The sequence below is a fragment of the Watersipora subatra genome, chromosome 4, assembly GCF_963576615.1.
Source record: "Watersipora subatra chromosome 4, tzWatSuba1.1, whole genome shotgun sequence".
Classification (NCBI taxonomy): Eukaryota; Metazoa; Bryozoa; class Gymnolaemata; order Cheilostomatida; family Watersiporidae; genus Watersipora; species Watersipora subatra.
The window spans coordinates 33935140-33959222 of record NC_088711.1 but is presented as its reverse complement, the minus strand read 5'-3'; the positions used below and the strand labels follow the sequence as shown (position 1 = coordinate 33959222).

At 36.9% G+C, this 24083-nt stretch overlaps 1 protein-coding gene across 1 annotated transcript; it reads right to left on the bottom strand.

The window, feature by feature from the left end:
• Window positions 1–12: 12 nt before the first annotated feature.
• On the bottom strand, window positions 13–23870 carry LOC137392960 (centrosomal protein of 70 kDa-like). The gene is made up of 16 exons (XM_068079331.1): window positions 23761–23870; window positions 21892–21972; window positions 20013–20112; window positions 19806–19929; window positions 16712–16895; window positions 13179–13366; window positions 12936–13004; window positions 9874–9967; window positions 9121–9287; window positions 6023–6119; window positions 4177–4419; window positions 3895–4038; window positions 3123–3291; window positions 2925–3039; window positions 966–1045; window positions 13–271 (listed from the first exon to the last, which is right to left on the bottom strand). Exons 2-16 carry the CDS (start codon window positions 21949–21951, stop codon window positions 210–212), a joined length of 1896 nt encoding a protein of 631 aa, XP_067935432.1. The 5' UTR covers window positions 21952–21972; window positions 23761–23870; the 3' UTR covers window positions 13–209.
• Window positions 23871–24083: the final 213 nt, after the last annotated feature.

Sequence of the window (24083 nt, the reverse complement as noted above, 5' to 3'; positions counted from 1 at the left end):
TATCACAGATACAGCAAAAACAAATGCTACAATCCTAATGTCCACTATTAGCAAAGGGGAAGACAACCCTAGTTCACAGCACCTTAAAATGGAGTTCCATAGTAGGTCTAGAAAGCACTCACACCTGCACATCAAATACCAACTCGCGCTATACAAAGAGAGATGAATATAGGGCTGCCATCTGTCACGTAAAGAAGGTATCACCACTATCATGAGATCATAAGTTTGAGAGCTCTTACAGATGGTACGACCTGATCTATTCGTTCGACATCTGCAAATGCATAAAGATAACAATAAACACAAGTTTTTCGATACTCTTGAGGAAGAAATGAGAAAACTTGTTGAGTTCAGCAACAGTTTCATCTGGTAAGCTGTAATCCTAGTATAGAAAATTCGTACAAAGAGCACCTTAATTAATGTTTCTTTGAGGGTTACCTAAGAACCGTTGTATGTTTGACAATGGCGAATCGATAAAAGGCCAGAAAAATGTGAACTAACGAAACAATACAATATCACAAGCAGTACGAATTGAAAAATTTTATCACTATGAGTGAGATACCGATTACAACCTTTAAATGATTATGTGAATAACTAAAAGCTAGACTCCATGACTGGCTCTTTCATCATACATATCTCTAACTTTAGGAATTCAGAATCAGACAACATTGGTGAGCGATTCCAACTTATCACAAACAGAATTATCTTAACAAAAAATTCCTTTTTCTTACCTTGCATAGACAACTTTTTCATAGTCAAAGATTTCTATACATGGACTTTACAAACCAATAGAGCTATGCATAAAACTTGCATATAAATTAATATCCCACATCAATACAGCATAGATACCGATCAATATACTACAGCGATGACCAAGAGCATGGATCAATGTTCAATAGCGCAATGCCATAGCATTGCGGCAAATTATTCCACAGCAAGACAGCGTGACATAGACATAAGAAACCTACCTAAAATATCCATTAGATGATCGAGTACATCTCTGAAGAGAGGCATAAACTTCCTGTGCTCATCTAGTCTTTCTATGACACTAAAGAAGAAGCAGGAGATAAGTTTGACAAGAGCCAGTTCCTCAGGCTACACGCTCGACTGAATAATTATTTGATATCTGTAGCCAATCATGTGATGACACATATCTACATGTACATAACAACAGCATATAGTAGTCCTACAGATGTATTTCGCGAGAAGGTAGGAAACAGCACAGCCAAACTCCAAATAAACTAAACCTGGGTTCAACGAAGATGCTTACAAGGTCTATAAGAAGTTATATATGTGGAATATAATATGTGCGAGTTTATAATAATTGCAAAAATATAATATTATTGTTTTATTATATCTATTAGAAGGCTTTCCTGGTGTCAATCTGGGCCACCAAACCGATGATGATAAAATTAGTCTTATATGATATGACAGCCTTTTTCTCCGTAGCATAGTATAATCACCGATGTTTGCTCAGTGCATCGAAAGAAATAATGGTTTTTACATTCTTTAAGCTTTAGTCATCTGCAGACTATACAGGTTTTGTTGCTAGTACGACAGAAATTTGATCATCAGCAGTATACAGTAATACTTCAACTTACGAGTGCTCTAACGTACGAGAAACTTGAGATACGAGCCAGCTTATAAGCAAGTTTTAGCACTAACATACGAGCAATGTTTGAGATACGAGCACGTGAGTAAGTTGCAAAGTATGCCGGAGGTGTTCTATGAGAACAGCATCACTCTGTATTTTTCAACTACTCAGGTTATACTTTTGTACCGTGTTTTCTGTGCACAATTTTCAGTGCAGAATTATGTGAATTAAAAGTACGGTGCGTAGACCGAAAGTTTGCCAGTAAAATGAAAGATAATGGAAAGAAAAAGCAAATGATAACAATTGATATTAAACGGAAAATTATTGTAAAATATGCGAAATGTGTATGCGTGATTGATCTAGCTCAGCAATATGACAGAAATACATCTACAATTATCAAACCGAAGGGTTATATTCAGGGCATTTAGTTTGCAAAAGGACTAACCATAGTTTCTAAACGACGCAGCGATCTTCACGACCGCTGATGAAGAGACTGCTCAGGCATTGGATAAAAGATAAACAATTGGCTGGTGACAGCGTAACTGAAATGATGTTTCAAAAAAGGCGAAAAAACCGGTGGTTAAAAGGCGAAAAGGCCTATGTGAAAAGGCCGGTGCTATCTATAAAAATTATAAAAATAGACTTTCGGACAAGTTGGCTAGTGGTCGTGCATTAACCCTTTGTGACGACACCAGTGTTCGTCCTAATCGCAACACGTTGAAAGGGCGACAAAGGCAAACGTCCTTAGATAGGTTTATCTTAAAACGGCCGGCTAGTCGTGAAAGCGAAACAAAGGAAAAATTAGCTAACCAGCGAGAAACTTCCAACTATGAACGCCGAAGAAATTTTAATTACGAAAAATGAAAGTTTGCTTTAAGGTTTGCTTTTTAGTTTGTTTTTAAGACAATGGTAAAATCCAAATTTATCAAATTCAACTGTTGTAATGAAGAATAACACTTATATCTCCCTCCCTGGCAAATGCTAGCGTTAGCTGCTACTGTATGTATTTAATTTTACATTTTAATTAATCACATTTCCTTGCATTGTTTTTTTATTTGTTGTTTTTTGAAAGCATGTGGTAAGTTAGGACAATAACCAACATGTTCTTTATGTTACAATATCTTGTTTTGAGTGTTTTATTTGCATTTTTAGAGTATAGAAACCAATTAATATATATTTAATTGTTCTATATATAAATAAATTGCACCAACATGCGAGTAAATTGACATACGAGCTCAGTCTCGGAACGCATTAAGCTCGTAAGTCGAAGTATGACTGTACTGTGTGACGAGAGAGCCACAATGATAAAGGAAAGATAACTCCATTACCTCACCTGTCCAATTCATCCTCTTGTAGAAGCTGTTTTAGTTGCTTGTACGTAGAGGAAGTGTATGACTGACAAACTCTGCCCACAGCATCGACTATGTCACTTCCTTTGTATCCGTCTCCTAGAAACCAGTAAACGGAAAATGACATAAACTCAACAACATCTATTATGACACTCAATGAACTGAAAAACCTTTACACTAACCCAAATCAAGGAGTTCAGCCAAAGTCCTTTGCACATTTTTCAGTTCATTGTAGCGTGTGTATATCTCATTCATCCTTGGATACATGCCAGACATCGATGGCACATCAAACAAGTGTTGGAAGTGCTTCACCATGCTCAGCAGAACAGCATGCGACACCTTCTCTTCAAGCTACAATAATTCCATCAAGTACACTCAATTTGTACAGCTTTAATAAAACAGTTGATCAAATCCCTGATATTCATGACACAGGAAGAGAGGCGAGACAAATCTAAACTATGGCCCCAATTATGTTACAGTTTACCGAATTTAATGGTCCCTTATTTCAAATGCTAGTTACAAATAAAAGCAACTATTTCATAATTTCCAGGCGACCAAGTTGAGAGTAAAATACCAAATAATACTCTGGTACAGCAAAAGGAGTTATGTCTGAGGACGTACGACTTCATGAACTGCTACTTTCTCCCCAACAGCTCGATCCCTTATGATGCACAGCCTAACGGATATTAGCCTCATTGACATCACACAGCAGGTGCTATAACAGCTCAGCAAAAAGTGTCAGGTCTTATAATACACACTTACTAGTAGATATGAATAAATAGTACTGCATACAACGTATTTGATAATTTCACCTTGCCTAACATATGCTGCCTACCATATGCTGCCTACCATATGCTGCCTGGCCTTCCGATAGCGGGTAACAAGCTAAAACACAAATACTCTAGCTAATAACAGGTACATATACCGAAGCACATAACTGAGTAAACAACATACCAAAGGCTGACTGTTGGCTGGAGGAATTTTGCTAGTGATGCTTTCGACAGCCTCAGCTATCTCAGATACAGATGCTGTCGAGGCCAGCGCGTCTTTCGGTCTGTCATACTGCTGCAAAAGCCTTGCCACTGATCCACTTAGCTCCTGATTCAACAACAATAGCAAATGAAACAAGAGAATCACCAATAGCTTATAGTGAAGCGATTCAAGACTTCAACGCTTGAGGCACAATACTGCGCAGAGGCGTGGATGCAAGAGGCACAGGTACAACTTTGAACGGACCGGCAGCTGTTTGATTTGCTGTCTCCAGGTCTCCAGCCTTGTCACGATGTTCTTCCAGTGCTTCGAGCACCAAATCTTGTGCTTATTCTTCATGTGATTGCGAGCAAGGGACGGCTCCACCACATCCGCAATGTGCAAAACGAGTTCCTCTAACTTAGGAAAGGCGGCAACTGCTTCTTGGTGGTTAGAAAGAGTTGACTCAAGGTGTTTCAAATCTGAGAGCTCGAGAGATTCACACACCATCTGCAAGAGATGCCTCAAGCGTGTTTGAACATACTTAATGTAAAAATATATCTCCTAGCTAAATTTGGAAATCACACCTACATGTATATGTGCTTACTTATAACTTATAATGTTACTTTCCGTCATGACACATTATACAAATGTACAAATGACCGTAGTCCAAGACACGGGGGGGGGGGGGGGGGTTGTTAGTGGGTTCTCATTGCAGAATGACCAATGACTGGTTTAATGTTGGTTTTTCAGAAATCTATGCTATAATAAGAGCAGTGTCCTTATGGCTGTCCGAAGCCACACCAAGAGTATTAGGAATAAAATTACATTGCCCAGGAATTGAACTCAGGTGCTCTGATTTACAGTCTGGCACTCCAACCACTACACCACTAAACTACACTGTCATAAATAAATTACCCGATCATAACTGTAAATAAACAACGAAAGGAAACAAATGTCTGCAAGCTTTGAGCCAATAGAAAATATGTTGACAACCCAACGTGAGCATATTTTTGCTTTGCAAAATCTTTTTATTTTTGATCGAAATTTATTATTAGCCAGTCGTGCTAAACGCATCACAGTTACAATTTTTTACTAATTGTAGCTGTATGGACAATAGATCTATGAACTTTGGGTGATTGTTATTAAACAATTATAGTTCTACTCAGAGTTATTCATATTTTATCAGTAATAACAATACCATAAACTGTAATAATATTGATAAATCGTCTGACTCGGACATGATCAGTCTTTGTGAAAATGGTCGAAAATGCATTTATGGTATTTTCATGGCACCAGCTACAGTAAAATGTTATGGTGACTAACTTGGTATCAAAACAGTTTTTTATAGATCGTATGGTTCAAGAATTAGGATGACGATTTTATAGACAATTTATACACAACCTTGTCAAATATTAGGTTTATACACAGCCTTGTCAAATATTAGGTTTATACACAGCCTTGTCAGATATTAGGTTTTATTGAATGCGTAATCATGTTCAGCTAAAAAAATTAATTTGGTGGTAAAAGAGTTAACTATGCACAAACTGATTACTCATGACGATCTCTCACGGCGCACGGGACAGCCGAGGGTAATAGTGTAAATAATTACTGTAACAACTCATAACCTTTATCGACTTTACATAACAAAGAACATATCCATATTAATAGAAATAATGAATGACGGACTCAACCAATGATGATTCAACTACATTCCAAGCATATATCGATATTCTCAGCCTGCATCTAGAAGAAAAACCGGAATGCAAAAGTTTGTTGATAAGTCAAAACTATGGTATGTTGGAGCGATCATTTTCTATTATGGTTAACTCAGCCCAAAGATCAAAATATTAAGGATAGAGTCTTCTGGTCACCTTGTTGATATTAAAACAAATGCATTGTATAAAAATATGTCAAAGAGTAAATGTAAAAACCTATAATTATTAATAATTAGTCATAATTAGTCAGAGCATATAGTATGAATTCACATTTAACGGGTAAATGAAGGTGTAGCCTTAGCAATAGAGGAGAGGAACGGGGCATACGAAAAGGGGCAATAAAAATATGGAACTAGTCTAACTTAAATAAGTAATTACGCGTGGACATGACTCACGTGTAGGTAGTTCCGGCAATGGGTTAACGGAATGAAGTCAATATCTTCAACCTTGGTACTGTAGGCTTTCTTGTTGAAGACATTTTTACCATGTAAGCTACCAAGAGAAGACAATAACGACATGGTTACACAGCAATTAGAATATGTGGAATGGACATTCCAACTATCTTATGTCATGTAAATCATTATCTGCAGCAACAAAAATCTTGCACTTTAGTTAGTAATTTGTTCGATCATCAGCTATCAAATGTGATAGGTTAACTATCAAATGTGACAAGTCAACTATCAAATGTGATAGCTCAGCTATCAAATGTGATAGGTCAACTATCAAATGTGATAGGTCAACTATCAAATGTAATAGGTCAACTATCAAATGTGATAGGTCAACTATCAAATGTAATAGGTCAACTATCAAATGTGATAGGTCAACTATCAAATGTGATAGGTCAATTATCAAATGTGATAGGTCCACTATCAAATGTGATAGGTCAATTAACAAATGTGATAGGTCCACTATCAAATGTGATAGGTCAATTATCAAATGTGATAGGTCCACTATCAAATGTGATAGGTCAACTATCAAATGTGATAGGTAATGTAACCTGAACAAACGCAGGGCTGATAAATCCTTTGATGATTGGCTAATTATATATAATTGTATACAATTTTAAATCACAATCTAAATGGTATTTCAGGTCAAATTATTTTCTCACTTTTATTTTCCTTTATCCAAATAAAAAGTTCACATAAACGTTTGATAGGCCAACACTTTAAAGTAATTTACTTAAACAACTACAACCTTGGTAAAGCTGATGAATATTTACTTATTCAGAGTGTGTATGCAGGTATGTAAGTGTGTATGCAGGTATGTAAGTGTGTATGCAGGTATGTAAGTGTGTATGCAGGTATGTAAGTGTGTATGCAGGTATGTAAGTGTGTATGCAGGTATGTAAGTGTGTATGCAGGTATGTAAGTGTGTATGCAGGTATGTGTGTATGCAGGTATGTGTGTATGCAGGTATGTGTGTATGCAGGTATGTAAGTGTGTATGCAGGTAAGTGTGTATGCAGGTATGTAAGTGTGTATGCAGGTATGTAAGTGTGTATGCAGGTATGTAAGTGTATATGCAGGTATATAAGTGTATATGCAGGTATATAAGTGTGTATGCAGGTATGTAAGTGTGTATGCAGGTATGTAAGTGTGTATGCAGGTATTTAAGTGTGTATGCAGGTATGTAAGTGTGTATGCAGGTATGTAAGTGTGTATGCAGGTATGTAAGTGTGTATGCAGGTATGTAAGTGTGAATGCAGGTATGTAAGTGTGTATGCAGGTATGTAAGTGTGTATGCAGGTATATAAGTGTGTATGCAGGTATGTAAGTGTGTATGCAGGTATGTAAGTGTGTATACAGGTATGTAAGTGTGTATGCAGGTATGTAAGTGTGTATGCAGGTATGTAAGTGTGTATGCAGGTATGTAAGTGTGTATGCAGGTATGTAAGTGTGTATGCAGGTATGTAAGTGTGTATGCAGGTATATAAGTGTGTATGCAGGTATGTAAGTGTGTATGCAGGTATGTAAGTGTGTATACAGGTATGTAAGTGTGTATGCAGGTATGTAAGTGTGACAAACTAAAATAATTTGAACCAACAATCTACAACACTGATTTGAATATGTATGAAGACTGATGCGCTGCGCTATAACACTACTAGCTGCAATATAAATACAGTCATCCCTTGACATACGAGTGTCGCAACATTCGAGATACGAGCAGAATTTTCAGTAGGTGTCCTTTTTGAGACACGAGCAATCTTTGAGATATGAGCATACAAGTCGGTTTTCGATTGTCACAAGATGGCCAAGTAAGAGAGAGAGGCCGCTTTCGATAACAGCATCTCTTGGTCTTCCTCTTTGAATCAGTTATGAAAGGTTGGCTAAAAGTTATAGTGAATGCGAGACAAAAAGTGCCAAACCGGAAACTGATGATAAAAAATTAGGACAACAAAATTAAAGTAAGTCTAGTAAAAGATTCAAACTCAGCTTCAAGTGTGTGTTTAGTAAGTCTCTAGTAGCTTCAAGTGTGTGTTTAGTAAGTCTCTAGTAGCTTCAAGTGTGTGTTTAGTAAGTCTCTAGTAGCTTCAAGTGTGTGTTTAGTAAGTCTCTAGTAACTTCAAGTGTGTGTTTAGTAAGTCTCTAGTAGCTTCAAGTGTGTGTTTAGTAAGTCTCTAGTAGCTTCAAGTGTGTGTAGTAAGTCTCTAGTAGCTTCAAGTGTGTGTTTAGTAAGTCTCTAGTAGCTTCAAGTGTGTGTTTAGTAAGTCTCTAGTAGCTTCAAGTGTGTGTTTAGTAAGTCTCTAGTAGCTTCAAGTGTGTGTTTAGTAAGTCTCTAGTAGCTTCAAGTGTGTGTTTAGTAAGTCTCTAGTAACTTCAAGTGTGTGTTTAGTAAGTCTCTAGTAGCTTCAAGTGTGTGTTTAGTAAGTCTCTAGTAGCTTCAAGTGTGTGTTTAGTAAGTTAAACTGATTTAAAGTAATTTCATCGTTTATGTTATGTTACAGAGCGTCACAAAAGTCTAGCGTATTGAACGTGTTGTTGTCAAGTCTCTCTCAGACAGCTGTTAGCCACTATGGCTGTCTCGAAGGTGAAAACTTACAGTAGTGTACATAATAATGTTACATTTTATTGCAGGTTTTAACTAATAATACAGTACCTATGCTAACAAAGTAACAAATAGGTATTTGTTACTTTGTTAGCATAGGTACTGTATTACAACAATTAAAAACACATTTTCCCCCAAAAAGTCCTGCTTTATGTTATTCATAATATTATGGTAACAAATTAATTCGTATTTAGTTATTTTATATAGAAAATAGTGCCTAGAGACACCAGCTCAGTCCCGGAATGCATTAAACTCGTATGTCGAGACACCAGCTCAGTCCCGGAATGCATTAAACTCGTATGTCGAGACACCAGCTCAGTCCCGGAATGCATTAAACTCGTATGTCGAGACACCAGCTCAGTCCCGGAATGCATTAAACTCGTATGTCGAGACACCAGCTCAGTCCCGGAATGCATTAAACTTGTATGTCGAGGTATATATTCAACTACCTAATACTGTGCTCTTGCAAGACCCTCTCCAGCTCCCTTATCTTCTGCTTGCTCCGGTTGTAGTCATCAAGATGAGGTCTTGACTGTAGCTCAAGCTCCAGCAGTTCATTCTTTTCCCGCAGTTGTTTAAGTTCTTTCTCCAATAGCCTGAGATCCTTGTTGAAAGACTGAATGACAGAACCATAATTATACTTGTCAAACATGTGCAACGTAAGTTCAGTTTGTTAAAATATGATTTAAAACCTTGAACAGGCTACAAATCATTAATTTAATCTAATCAAGGTTGTAAATTATATTTTATCTATTTTAACTTTCTATAGATTCTAAAATTTAATACCAATTATTGAGAATCACTGTTAATCAAGTTTTTATCTTATGAATCAATTCACCGCCACAGCGTAAGTTTTTTATAAGTCCGTTTTTTAATTTTTATCTTGTTAAATATTCCAGCCAGACTAACAGTAACAAAATATAACCCTATGTAATATCTGATAACTCTATTATGTTTGTACTAAAATGGTGCATGAAAAGAGCTTAAGGAATAAAAACCAAAATCCTTAGCAGAAAAACTTCCTATTCATTTGCAGGATATGTTGATCCAAGCAACCTAGCCCCAGATCCTAAGGATTCATCAGCTCATCAGTTATTGATAAAATATATTCGGAAAGGCTGTAGATCCAATGCCATTACTAGTCTATGGATTCTAACTATGGATACATCATGTCAAAAAAAGACTCAAGATTAGTCACAGACCTTGATGAGTTCTTTGTATCGATTGGTCCTTTCGGATGACCTATCATCTGCCTGGCTATCGGTGCTCACCTCCCCAGCTGGACTGTTTCTGTCTCTGATGAAAGTAACAAAGTTGTCAAAACTATTGTAGGTTAGAGCAAACATTAATAAAGATTAATTTTGTTGAATGGTTAGTAGTTGTTGCTACACACAGCAATAGTTAGTAGTTGTAGCTACATGCAGTATTAGTTAGTAGTTGTAGTTACATACAGTATTAGTTAGTAGTTGTAGTTACATACAGTATTAGTTAGTAGTTGTAGTTACATACAGTATTAGTTAGTAGTTGTAGTTACATACAGTATTAGTTAGTAGTTGTAGCTACATACAGTATTAGTTAGTAGTTGTAGCTACATACAGTATTAGTTAGTAGTTGTAGTTACATACAGTATTAGTTAGTAGTTGTAGTTACATACAGTATTAGTTAGTAGTTGTAGTTACATACAGTATTAGTTAGTAGTTGTAGTTACATACAGTATTAGTTAGTAGTTGTAGCTACATACAGTATTAGTTAGTAGTTGTAGCTACATACAGTATTAGTTAGTAGTTGTAGTTACATACAGTAATAGTTAGTAGTTGTAGTTACATACAGTAGTAGTTAGTAGTTGTAGTTACATACAGTATTAGTTAGTAGTTGTAGTTACATACAGTATTAGTTAGTAGTTGTAGTTACATACAGTATTAGTTAGTAGTTGTAGCTACATACAGTATTAGTTAGTAGTTGTAGTTACATACAGTATTAGTTAGTAGTTGTAGTTACATACAGTATTAGTTAGTAGTTGTAGCTACATACAGTATTAGTTAGTAGTTGTAGTTACATACAGTATTAGTTAGTAGTTGTAGTTACATACAGTATTAGTTAGTAGTTGTAGCTACATACAGTATTAGTTAGTAGTTGTAGTTACATACAGTATTAGTTAGTAGTTGTAGTTACATACAGTATTAGTTAGTAGTTGTAGCTACATACAGTATTAGTTAGTAGTTGTAGTTACATACAGTATTAGTTAGTAGTTGTAGCTACATACAGTATTAGTTAGTAGTTGTAGTTACATACAGTATTAGTTAGTAGTTGTAGCTACATACAGTATTAGTTAGTAGTTGTAGTTACATACAGTAATAGTTAGTAGTTGTAGTTACATACAGTATTAGTTAGTAGTTGTAGTTACATACAGTATTAGTTAGTAGTTGTAGTTACATACAGTATTAGTTAGTAGTTGTAGTTACATACAGTATTAGTTAGTAGTTGTAGCTACATACAGTATTAGTTAGTAGTTGTAGCTACATACAGTATTAGTTAGTAGTTGTAGCTACATACAGTATTAGTTAGTAGTTGTAGTTACATACAGTATTAGTTAGTAGTTGTAGTTACATACAGTACTAGTTAGTAGTTGTAGCTACATACAGTATTAGTTAGTAGTTGTAGCTACATACAGTATTAGTTAGTAGAATGAGAATAAATGTAAATAAAGAGACATGGTGGAGTGAATGATAGAGACATGAGGTGGAACTTACTATAATTTATACACTTACACTAGATATTGTTTAAATTGACAAACTTTCGATGTTATATCTTTAACTTCTACCAGCTGACTTACATTTATTTATTTATAAACGCCTTCCGATAACTTCGTAAGTTGTGACAAATATTTGCTGAAACTTTAAGAACAGTGAACCCTCACCATACAGTTTAATTCATTCCGGTGTTGGTATAGCATTGCGAAAATGTCATATAAATAGGTACAGAAACCCATAGTAAATATATAATGCAAACACCCTCTAGAAAAGATCAGCAAAAATTTTATATACGTACTAAACATAATAAAAATTGGTAACAAAATAATATATTGACCTTAGTAACTAAAGTTAACTACAGTAACTTTAATAGTTATGAGCTGCAATAAAATGTAACATTACTATGTACATTACGTACTATATGGAACTTTTACCTTCAAAACAGACGTATAAAATAAACTTTGAATTTAGCTTATGAAACAGACACTTAAAGCTATTAATATTGTCGTATTATGCTTTATTACCTGTTTCCAGTTTCATTTTCACTGTAACTTATATATATATATACGTATATATTTCTCAATGTTGGTCGTCTGTTTTCTGTCGTCTGTCCTGTCCTTTCAACAAGATGAAGTATTGACCTTTTTAAAAGGCCAATACAGTAAGTTGAGTGTGTGCCACCACATATACTACCTTGTACTATGCCCAGCTATAGCTACTAATTGATATCTTGGAATAAAGAATCCTTATCACAGAAGATTTCATCTCGGACCCTCCAGTTAGCCAGTCTGACACCTTACCAATTCAACCACACGAGCTTGATGGATTCATTAGGCGATATATGTCGCTATATAGGAGCAAATACGTTACCGCTAATTACCGTTATACTACTTCGTCACGACGCAAAGTGATGGCGTAATGTAGCTCTTATTGGTAAGCCTACTCAAATTATCCATTGGCAATGTGCCAGGCTAATAGCAAATGGCAGGCAACTCTCATTACCTCTCATTGTTTATAAGTTGATTTTTAACACCCAGGCAATGCCGAGTAGCGCAGCTAGTAACAAATAATGCTGAACTGAAAGAGAGTAAGCATCATATCTCTTTCAGAAGTTGCGGGAGGGATATCAGCGAATAGCATATCAGCGTCTTCATTATCCGACGTATTCAGCACACCAACCAACAGATTTGAATTTCAAGAGACATTTTTGCTGTTGTCGTATAGTGAAAAAAATGTATGAAGGGAAAGAAAGAACATTGCACATCGTAAGGTGAAAAAACCTTAAAACAGGGACGTCATAACACGGGGTCAACTGTAGTATGTTGAGGTGTAGCGGTGGTTGTTGTAAGCTAACCTACCCAGCTGAGTATACAAAGAAGGCATAATAGTCTAAAAAAGGGCAAAGTTGGATGCTGCATACTCTGTGTCGCCCTAGCTATATAGAGCTGACACAACTGCGTAACTAAATGCTGTAGTGCAGAATTAACTCAGAGTAAGTAGTAAATCCTACTCACTGAAGACTTGATAGTCTCCTCTTCAGATCGGCTATGTCGGACTCGTACATATCTATGACATCTAGGATCCTATAAGAAAAGAAACTTTCACATATCTATGACATCCAGGGTACTATTCGAAAAGAGACTTTTACATGTCTATGACATTCAGGACACTATTAAAAAAATGACTCATAAACATGGAAGGTGGCAGCACGGAACGACTCAACTGCTACATGTATTTAGTGACTCTTGCATACACACCTTTTGTCAGATGATGACAGACCCTTGCTAGCACCACGCCTCAGTTCATGGAAGACATCTTGAACTCTTCTCTCTCGTCTCTCCCGCTCAGCATCTAAACTTGAAAGCTTAGACCTCAGCCTTTCCAAGTCAACCTCCTGCAGATCACATCGCTTCTCTAGTTGGTGAACTCTAGCCTGGGCGACTTGCTGTAGACAAAACCAACTTACTAGAGACGCGTATAATATTACTAACCTGCGTATTGTGAGAACTTAACATCCTTATTTATAAAATTACCATATTTTCCGCACCATATCATAGGGAGCACCGTATCATAGGGAGCACCGTATCATAGAAAGCACCGTATCATAGGGAGCACAGTATCATAGGGAGCACCGTATCATAGGGAGCACCGTATCATAGAGAGCACCGTATCATAGGGAGCACCGTATCATAAGGAGCACCGTATCATAGGAAGCACCGTATCATAGGGAGCACCGTATCATAGGGAGCACCGTATCATAGGGAGCACCGTATCATAGGGAGCACCGTATCATAGGGAGCACCGTATCATAGGGAGCACCGTATCATAGGGAGCACCGTATCATAGGGAGCACCGTATCATAGGGAGCACCGTATCATAGGGAGCACCGTATCATAGGGAGCACCGTATCATAGAGAGCACCATTTCATAGGGAGCACCGTATCATAGGGAGCACCGTATCATAGGGAGCACCGTATCATAAGGAGCACCGTATCATAGGGAGCACCGTATCATAGGGAGCACCGAATCATAGGGAGCAGTATCATAGGGAGCACCGTATCATAGGGAGCACCGTATGATAGGGAGCACCGTATGATAGGGAGCACCATATCATAGGGAGCACCGTATCATAGGGAGCACCGTATCATAGGGAGCACCGTTTCATAGGGAGCACCGTATCATAGGGAGCACCGTATCATAGGGAGCACCGTATCATAGGGAGCACCGTATCATAGGGAGCACCGTATCATAGGGAGCACCGTATCATAGGGAGCACCGTATGATAGGGAGCACCGTATCATAGGGAGCACCGTATGATAGGGAGCACCGTATGATAGGGAGCACCGTATGATAGGGAGCACCGTATCATAGGGAGCACCGTATCATAGGGAGCACCGTATGATAGGGAGCACCGTATGATAGGGAGCACCGTATCATAGGGAGCACCGTATCATAGGGAGCAGTATCATAGGGAGCACCGTATCATAGGGAGCACCGTATGATAGGGAGCACCGTATGATAGGGAGCATCGTATCATAGGGAGCACCGTATCATAGGGAGCACCGTATCATAGGGAGCACCGTATCATAGGGAGCACCGTATCATAGGGAGCACCGTATCATAGGGAGCACCGTATCATAGGGAGCACCGTTTCATAGGGAGCACCGTATCATAGGGAGCACCGTATCATAGGGAGCACCGTATCATAGGGAGCACCGTATCATAGGGAGCACCGTATCATAGGGAGCACCGTATGATAGGGAGCACCGTATCATAGGGAGCACCGTATGATAGGGAGCACCGTATCATAGGGAGTACCGTATCATAGGGAGCACCGTATCATAGGAAGCACCGTATCATAGGGAGCACCGTATCATAGGGAGCACCGTATCATAGGGATCACTGTATCATTATCATATCGAATACAATATTCACTCCTTTTTTTAACAAAACCCTCAGTTTTCATCCTTGGTATCCGAACTAACCAGCTGAGCTATTTCACTGTTAAACATTCCAGATCTTTCCTCAGAGTCCTTGTCCGAGTCAGACTCGCCGGCCAGTTCCGGTTTGAAATTGGGGTCAGTTTTCTCGAAAGCTTTAACAACAGAGGTTGACTTTACCTTAGCCTATGCGTCAACAATCTCCCCCGCATATGTTGGGGTAACTTACCCACCGCTGCCCAAGTTTAAACTGAGCCTCATAAGCATGCCGCTTTACTAAAGCCTGGTTCCCATATACGTCGCAAAGCACCGGCGACAGCACAGCGGTGAAATGGAAACCTACGCGGCGGGTACCGTCGGTAGTTGCCGTCGGTAGTTGCCGCCGGCAACGCAATGGTTTAGCGCTGTTCAAATTTCGCAAAAGGCCGCAGGCAAAACCTTCCCGAAATGCACTGTACAAGTGAAGGTCACCATTCTAGAAACGGCATGGCGAGCGAACATTTTATTTGATTACGCGATTATGTTTAGCGATGCAGCTTATATGTGAACAGATGCCGCCAAGCCTAACGTCGCAAGCGTTTTGTTGCGCAAGTTACCGCCGGAGTCTTGCAATCGATATGGGAACCAGGCTTAATGCCATCATAGGGGATAGCATCAAGTAAATCGCAATTAACAGCACACCTACACTGTACAACTAGCCACACGCATACACTGTATAATTAGCAGGAGTTGTCATTGTTGCAGCAGGCAATGGTTCACCAAAGGCACACAGCACATTTTAGAACTCAGTCCTTGAAGGATGCAGTCAATTTTTAAAAAAACATTCTAGGCTTCTATGTGCGCCTTGTGGTGTGAAATTACACTTAATTTAGTTAATTACTGTACTTTTCGAACTATAAACTGCACCCCTATATAAGCCGCATTAGCTTTATTTTCACAAAAACGATAATAAAATAATACTTAGGTCGCACCTTTGTATAGGCTGCAGAACTCAGGACGGTGCTTTTTAACGTGGCAGCAACTTTGCTGTTTAAAATGAAATAGTACCTAACAGCACAGTTTTGTAATAACCGATGCTTTTTAACCTAGTGTCTAACGGAACAGTACCGTTAGGCATTGTTTCGTATTTTCTTTCACCGCTAGAGGCGCACTAACCGGAGATTCTAGTTAATGCGGCCTAGCGGAGAAAGGAAAAGCCACAGAATAGCCGCACCCTTATATAAGCCGCATGGCTCAAATCGTCAGAAAAAAGTAGCGGCTAATAGTCCGAAAAGTACGGTAATTGTAATTTCGTTTTATCTTATTCACGAAACTAATTTTTCTTAGCACCTAAATTTACCGACTTCCTAAAGAATTGATTTCTCCCCAAGATTCAAGGAGCCAGTCCATCAACCAATACCAGCCATTTTTTAAGACCGTTTTACTTATAAATCATTTACAACCTTTTAGCAGAGAAAAACTTGGCCTTTTCATGGGCCGATAGAGGAATTTCTTACATTTTCACCAAACATCTCAACCGAATAATCTTTAGAATATTTTATTGGAGAAGTGGCCGCTAGGTTAAGGAAACGGAACACAAATGAGTTGCTAATATAGAGTCGTCTGTCCCTCCGCTAGAGTTGGTCCGAAGTAACGCGAAAACAACTCTTCATATTATAGGTAATAATGCACAATCTATTGCGCTATATTAATCATCCGCACAGGTCAACTTGATATGAATGTTGTGTTTCAGATACAACTTCTAAACATTAATGTAAACTATGACATTGCTAAACTGCTCCCAAGTGCATAGATATAAAACACACAAAACAGCCTTAGCCTGAGAGCACTACAGAGCACAGCTGATGTACCTTTGTGTTGACTTCCCTCTCTGAATCTTGTAGACTAAGCTCTTTCTGCTGCTCCAGCATCACCTCTAACTCCTGTACTCTATTATTGGCATCATTCAGCTGCGAACGAAGCAGCCGGTTGCGCTCTTCCTGCTCGACCATATCTAGTCGAGACAATTGGCCATCCCGACTCTCCAAGTCACTCCTACAACCGGCACCATAAATACTTAAATCCTAACAAAGTCATATTGAATATCAATCAAAAACAGCCAAACGTCTACTTATGGTCATCTCATCACGCCAAGTTTTAAACAGATGAAGTATATTTGATGATATTTGATCTTACACTCGAAGTTACTTCTAGTTTACGGCATTAGAAATTTCTCTAAACATTGCATATTTGGTAGTGAACATGAAAAGGCTGGTGAGAATTTAAAATATAAAATGAAAATATATAAAAACAACAAACAGATATATGCTATGTTTGTTTGAACTTCAATTAATCTGAATCAAATTAAATCATGCCGTGTATCTCTCATTCGTTTCAACTCTGAGGCTATCATTACTTTCAACTCTGAGGCTACAGATTGTCAAACTTACACTTTTGTTCGTGTGTCGCCAAGGTAAGGTAAAAGTATACCCTCTTTTATTTAAACTTCTGCTGTATTAACTTAGTTTATTTGCATATAACTAGTATGTTTTATTTAGTTTCTTTTATATTCTGAAATAATGTACAGTGCACCCTCGAGATACGATTACCCTGATATACGATTTTTTCACCTTACGAAGTCAAACATTGTGATATCTTCACCTCGCTATACAAATTTTATTTCACCATATGAATTTGAGAAAAGTTTCGCCCGAGTTAAAATTTGGCCGTCGGTGTGCTCATAACACACGTCGAAATAAAAAAGACACCGAAATTTAGTTTGCCGAAAACATTCTTAGAACGTTTAGAAGAGACACGATGATCGACTCTCATATCCGCGTGGAAAATTTCGTGTAAATGCCCAAGCGAGATCAAATATTCATTTGTAGCGTTATTATAGCTTTTACTATAAACTTTTAAGTCAGCATACGTATATAACTACAAGTATCTACATTTAATTCGTTATCTATAGAATCTGAGACCGATACAAACGTTACAAAACGAAGGAAAATTGATTTCTATGTCAACAAAGTTGGATGTCGTAAATAAGAAGGGACCCGTATTATCAACATTGTCAAGGAATATGATCGCAACCAATCAGCATTTGCAATTATTATTAAAACAAGAACTCCATTATTTAAGTGTTTAATTTACTGATGTGGACTGGTACATTAAAACAATGCATGTATAATATATATTATCTATTTCTTGTGTGGCATGTTTTTTCATATTTTATTTGTTTCCTTTTGATTGTATGTTTTATTCTATTGTTTAACCATGTCTTTGCATATGGGCTTGTTATCTTCTACGTGAATACAATTCATCGTATGTATGTATGTAACTCATATAACTAGCTACTCAGGATAGTTGACGCATCCACATTACTTTCTGAAACTTACTAAAGCCATGTCCCCCCCTAGGGTATAAATACGTACAAACTTTGTATGTATGGTTACATTGATTCTTGTGCACATTTCATACAAGACAAAATACTGTACCACATTCTCTGGATCTTTTTACAAGCGCTAGCTAGCAATTTTCTGCATTGCACCATCAATTTTTTCGTAGAAAAGGTAGAAGAATTGGAAAGGAATGGACAACTTCTTTTAGCTTGCTAAAAAATTCCAATTCATTACGTTTTAAATTTATTTTCAAGTGTACAGCACCATAATTAGCATTGATACGCTTTTGCCTCATCTCTGCTTTACTCGCTACATGTACCAGCTAAAGTCACGTTACTCCAAAGGTATGTACGTCCTGTAGAGAAAATAAAATTTTATTTTTCTTTTCGGTAGCCATTAAATGGTCAAGTGTGCGAGGGGCCGCTTTCTATAACTGCATCGCTTGGCCTCATTGATTTAGGTTGATAAAGGTTTCAAACAGATAGGCTAAAGTTTATAGCGAAAGTGAAGATAGGAACTGCTGAAGGATAAAATTTTGTGATAAAAAGTTGATACATATTAAAACTAAGTTTTAAGTGTAGGTTTAGCAAGCTAAACTTACTTGAAGTGAATTCAAAGTTTATGTTATGCGTACCTTTCGGAGGCAAGAACTCCTTAACGTACTGCATTTGGTACACACATTATAATTTTGCGTTTTATTGCAGATCATAACTATTAAAATACACTAAATACAATACAGTTACTGTAGGTAATTATAATTATTAAAGTTAACATACTATTTTGTTGCTAATTGTCAATATGTACACATTTTTATAAAAAAAATTGACGATTTTTACCAGGGGGTGTTTGCATTGTTTAATTACAATGGTCTCTATACCCCGATATACGAATTTTTCACCATACGATGCCGACCCTGGAACGAATTAACATCGTATCTCGAGGGTGCACTGTATTTGTTTAAAGCAATGTGATTACCTGCAGAATTTATTAAGGAGTTATCAGCACGTGTTAGGAGGTGGCACTAATTACACTAGAGTGTAGAATATTTACTCTAGTATGATGCCTCTCACTTATAAAGAATTTATCAGAATGATTTAACTTGACATATAGAGGTCAGAGGTCAGACTGCCCTTGATTGTTTATACTTTGCCTAGCCCTAGACCAACTATAAACCACAAAGCTGACCAATTGTTATGTATTTTTTATCATTATTCATATGTACATGTACCGGCCTCTGTTCATTTTTACATCAAAAAAATACAATAAACATTTTTTGTTGCAACAAATTTCTGGAATAAAACAACCGGAAATACAGCATGCTTGTACCATAAAGCAAATATTAAATAGAATTGTTCTTGACGCTTGCCGTAATCCTTAGCTTATAAACCGTAGCCTGAGTTCACACGCAAACTTGAACAGAGTAAATAATTACAGACGTTTTTATCCTTAATCACATGGCACTTCTAAATCAGCACATTTCTCATGCATTAGAGCAGCTAGTACAAGAGACTGCAACAAAATACTGCAAAAAGTTGAAATTATTTGACACGTAAAATATGCTAACCTGAGCTGGTTGTTAGTTAGAATGAGATCCTGGATGAGGGACTGTCTCCGGTCTCCGTCCTTCATGAGTACGTTGTAATTCTCTCTCAGTGACTCGCTATCTGCACTACTAAATCCTACGACATCTGCAGCAGACACAAATTACAATATCAAATAACGTTGAGTAGCCTGAGGTAGTGCGAAGAGTACTAGGAACTGAATGAATTACCATTGCTCTGCAGAAGTTGATTGGGATCAGCGAGGAGCACATGCCGCAGGCCATGTTGCTTGAGCTGTCTGTTTACGGCACCCCATAGCTCTAACTCTCTCTAAAAGATACCATTTAAATTTTGGAAAAGATTTTGCTCTCAGTGACACAACTAGCATGGCACTTGTGGCTAGCCAAGAAGGCTGGAATATACATTCTCAGGTCTAAATGAAATAAACTTTATCCCACTAAAACTGAACTTATAACAGTATACATTCAAAACACGGAGTGGCTGAAGAGTGACCCAGCAGGATCAAAAATTTTCAAAACTCTGAAGAAATTATTTCGGAAACAAAAACAACTCTTGACAATATTAAAAAAAATTCAAACTACCTCCAAATTGCATGAGTATTCAGAATGTTATAAAGTGAATGGACTGTAGTGACATATGATGTTGCTCCATACCAATGAACATATTCGGTAGCTGATATAGAGGCCACAAGCATAAAGATAGGTGCACTACCTGCACCAGCCTGCAAAATTTTCAGGCCTCAAAAACATGGTTGGCTCAGTTTAAACCAGCTGAAAAAACCATTTTTTATGTTTTTTCCATTATTTTTTTGTGAAAAACATAATATTTCAAAATTGTAAATCCGTTGAGGATAGTAGTAGATACAATATGTGACTGAATATTTACATGTACTTAAATATTGGTCATACGATAAATAAATACAAGTTTCTCAGCTTTCTCTGTGCCCAATCTATTTCTGACTTCTGAATGGACAAACCCAAATGTTGAGAATATCAGCTAGCAATAGAGTTGATTTTCAAAACACAAAAGACTTGATAAACTGAATTCTAACAATCCAACTACTTTGGCTTGTGCCCAAGAAATGAAATATTAGTTTGCAAACTTGAAGCTTTTGCCCAAAAGGATCTATTGTTTTAAAATCTAATTATAAGCAATCCTTTATCACTGGCCAGACTTGAGAAAGTATACATTCATTATTAGAGACGATGATTGGATTAATATATTTCACATGATTTTCATATTTCATCAGCAAAACGATCATCATATCACTTGATAAAAGCAATTGAAAATGAAATTCACTAATTTACTGTTGCGCTAGGATTTCATGTAGTTGCAACTTGATCTCTGCCACCACCTTACTGCTACATGTATGTGATAAATGAACTTCCACAGCTGATAATTACATAGATTTCCATGTCTACAATACAGGAACCACTACGAGCTTAAATTATTATGTTGTTCACAAAAAAAATAATGAAAAAACCATAAAAACCGTTTTTTTTCGGCTGGTTTAAACCGAGCCCAACCCTCTTATACAAAGAGCTGTATGTAATATATTCACTTAATGTTATAAGATTTCCGCTCTGTATTCTTCATTCATTTTTGATTAAAGGTTCATTTAAAATTCCCATGTTTTCTCTCCCTTTTCCCATAACAACTCCTACCGTACCATCTTTAACAGATGCTTCCACATACGTATGTTCAATACACAGTCATGCAGTTATAGCAAGCGATGTTTATTAGACTTGAAATTGCAAAAACCTTAGTAAAATTATAAAAACCATAGAAGCCGGTTTAAACCATAAAAACTGGTTTAAACTAAAAAACTTGGTTTATTTGTTTTTTTTTCATAAACCGTGGTTTTTTCCCAACCCTGTTAAAAAATCAGCATTCACAGTTAGAAATAGACAATGAATTTGTAACAAACTGCATGCATTTTTAAAACCAAATATATATCGCATCAACTTATGGACTGCTTGGTACAAACTATATAGACCAATATGCCTCTTGCCTTTAACATTAGATGAGGTATCGGCCTTTGTAAAAGGCCAATACTGTAAGTTGAGTGTGTGCCACCCCATATACTACCTTGTATGTGTCATATAGGCCAGTAGAAGGCTCATCATCCCTCAGTAAACCTTCCATCATCACACAACTTAATATCGCTACCTAGAACAGACCTAAGCAGACAAAATTGTGCAGATAAAACAGCACACATTTGTGAAATTTTGCATTGTAAAATTGCAGTGCAGTACGCGGTACTTTCGCAGTGCATTACAACTTTTTAATGCGCTCCTACTGGAACTCGCGCACTGTGATCTAAAGCACATTTGCTTCCATGACGCATTACCTGAAACCCAGCAAATTATGCATATCGCAGAATGGGCATTCTTCAGAATTTAAAACTGCATGTGTACTGCAACTGCTCATTAGTATTAAGTTGCTACTTTGGGTCAACTATAACAGCAGGCTTTCCAAGCGCCTGTACCACAACTTCACTGTTACTGCACAATGCCTGAAGCCATCACCATAGTCGATGGCATTTGAAAATTGAAAACGGAACTGGATTATGTACACAGCTTCTGCTTCCAATTGTCTCCAGTAAAGAACATTGACTAATCTAACCATTTTTGTCTGGTCTCAGGAGAATAAGCTTGTTCCTACTGTTTGATTTTAGAGAAATCCATTGCAACCCTCCAAGTCTGCTAGAGACAGTCTGGCTGCTGAGATGCAGTCTAATTCGTATTATCATTTGGCTACAGAGATTATAGGCATTATCACCACTCTGATTAAATCTATGCATCTATTTACAATGCAATTTAAATGTTTCTACAACATCTAGCACTGCGCACTAGTAACACTTTGACTGCATCCAGCACTTTACAGTAGGTAATACCGCAACTGCACCAATACTGCTTACTGTGCACTTGAAAATAGTTGTACTGCATGCATTCTGCGTACTGCATAATAGTAGTAAAGTACACAATGCAACTATAACTTGCAACAAGCTCACTACTGCGCAGTTAATGCAACAACATAGATATCCAGGCAAAAACTTGCTGTAACTGTAATGATTTTTACATATGGGCCTCAGTGAGTACTCTGTGTATCAATGTGCATTTATGATTTTTTTGTAATGGTCACAACCCTGTTAATGCCTACAAGGCATTGATTTAGATTATAAAAAGCTTTTGAGTAAAATTGCTATTGTAAGTTATGTAAGAGTTATTTGAAATAATTGCAGGATTTAACGGTAAAAATGGGATGAATCATGAAATATTAAAATGCATTAATAACAGCTGTCTACATGATGACAACAGCATTATTAATACAAATCTAACAGAAGCAAAAATCATTCAACCTGTGGATTGCTCTAATGTTAACTATGAACAATTTGAAGTGCTATTTAATATGACTAAAAACGAACTTAGTTAATGAATACAAATAAAATCATATTTGCAAAACATTTAGTTAGCGAACAAAAGCTAGGTAGTATTATTACGATAGGTCTATTATTACTCTTTGCATTTCTTCCAAGTGATTTTTGAATTTAGGCGTTTTCATTCGCTAATCAGAGATTTGGGTGAGATGACAGAATACAACAATTTCAATTAATTTTTCATGGTTTCGTCGAAAATGAGAATTTTGGAAAAAGTTTGCAAAAGTTGAATGCGTTAAAAGTAGGCTTACTAAAACAATTGGCAATAATAGAACCTGATATATGTATGCACAAATATTGATCGGTAAACAACCAGCAGAGCTCACTGATTTATTCATGCATCAAACAACATTAAAAAACTGTTCATAAATTGTCACTCGAGCGCACACAAAATCGTTACTAGATTTGTTGGCGACACACAACGCTTGCGTACATAGCAATACTAGTTTCTGCAAGGTTTTGGACACAACGATGTGCTATACCTTCCTACTATTTAAAAATATATTATGAAGCCCTACCTAGATGAAAATTGAATATTAATTTTTTCAATGCCAAATTCACATAGTAAGCCTCAACTAGGTGAGTAGAAGTGACAAATTTGAGTTTAAATTTCCCACAGAAAGGAAACGGAAACAGCTTTGAATTTTTATTGCGTATGTAGCCTCTAATCAGTGATTGCTACAAAAGTGTGAACACATATTTACAAAGTATTTTATTAATTTTTAACTTTTAATTATAAATAAAAAAACATAAAATAATTAAATAAGAAACCTATTTGATAACATCTTTTGATAAGAAATACAACTTTTGTGAGCATTAACTATTGACGAGAAGACAACTC

Bases quoted from the DNA above. Each gene is read 5' to 3' on its own strand.
- LOC137392960 (XM_068079331.1), bottom strand. From the start codon at position 21,951: ATGATGGAAGGTTTACTGAGGGATGATGAGCCTTCTACTGGCCTATAT. The intron at 9,288-9,873 runs GTCTGTGACTAA...TCTGTCATTCAG, and splicing joins GATACAAAGAACTCATCAAG to TCTTTCAACAAGGATCTCAG. The intron at 3,040-3,122 runs GTTAGTGTAAAG...ACTGGTTTCTAG, and splicing joins GGCTGAACTCCTTGATTTGG to GAGACGGATACAAAGGAAGT.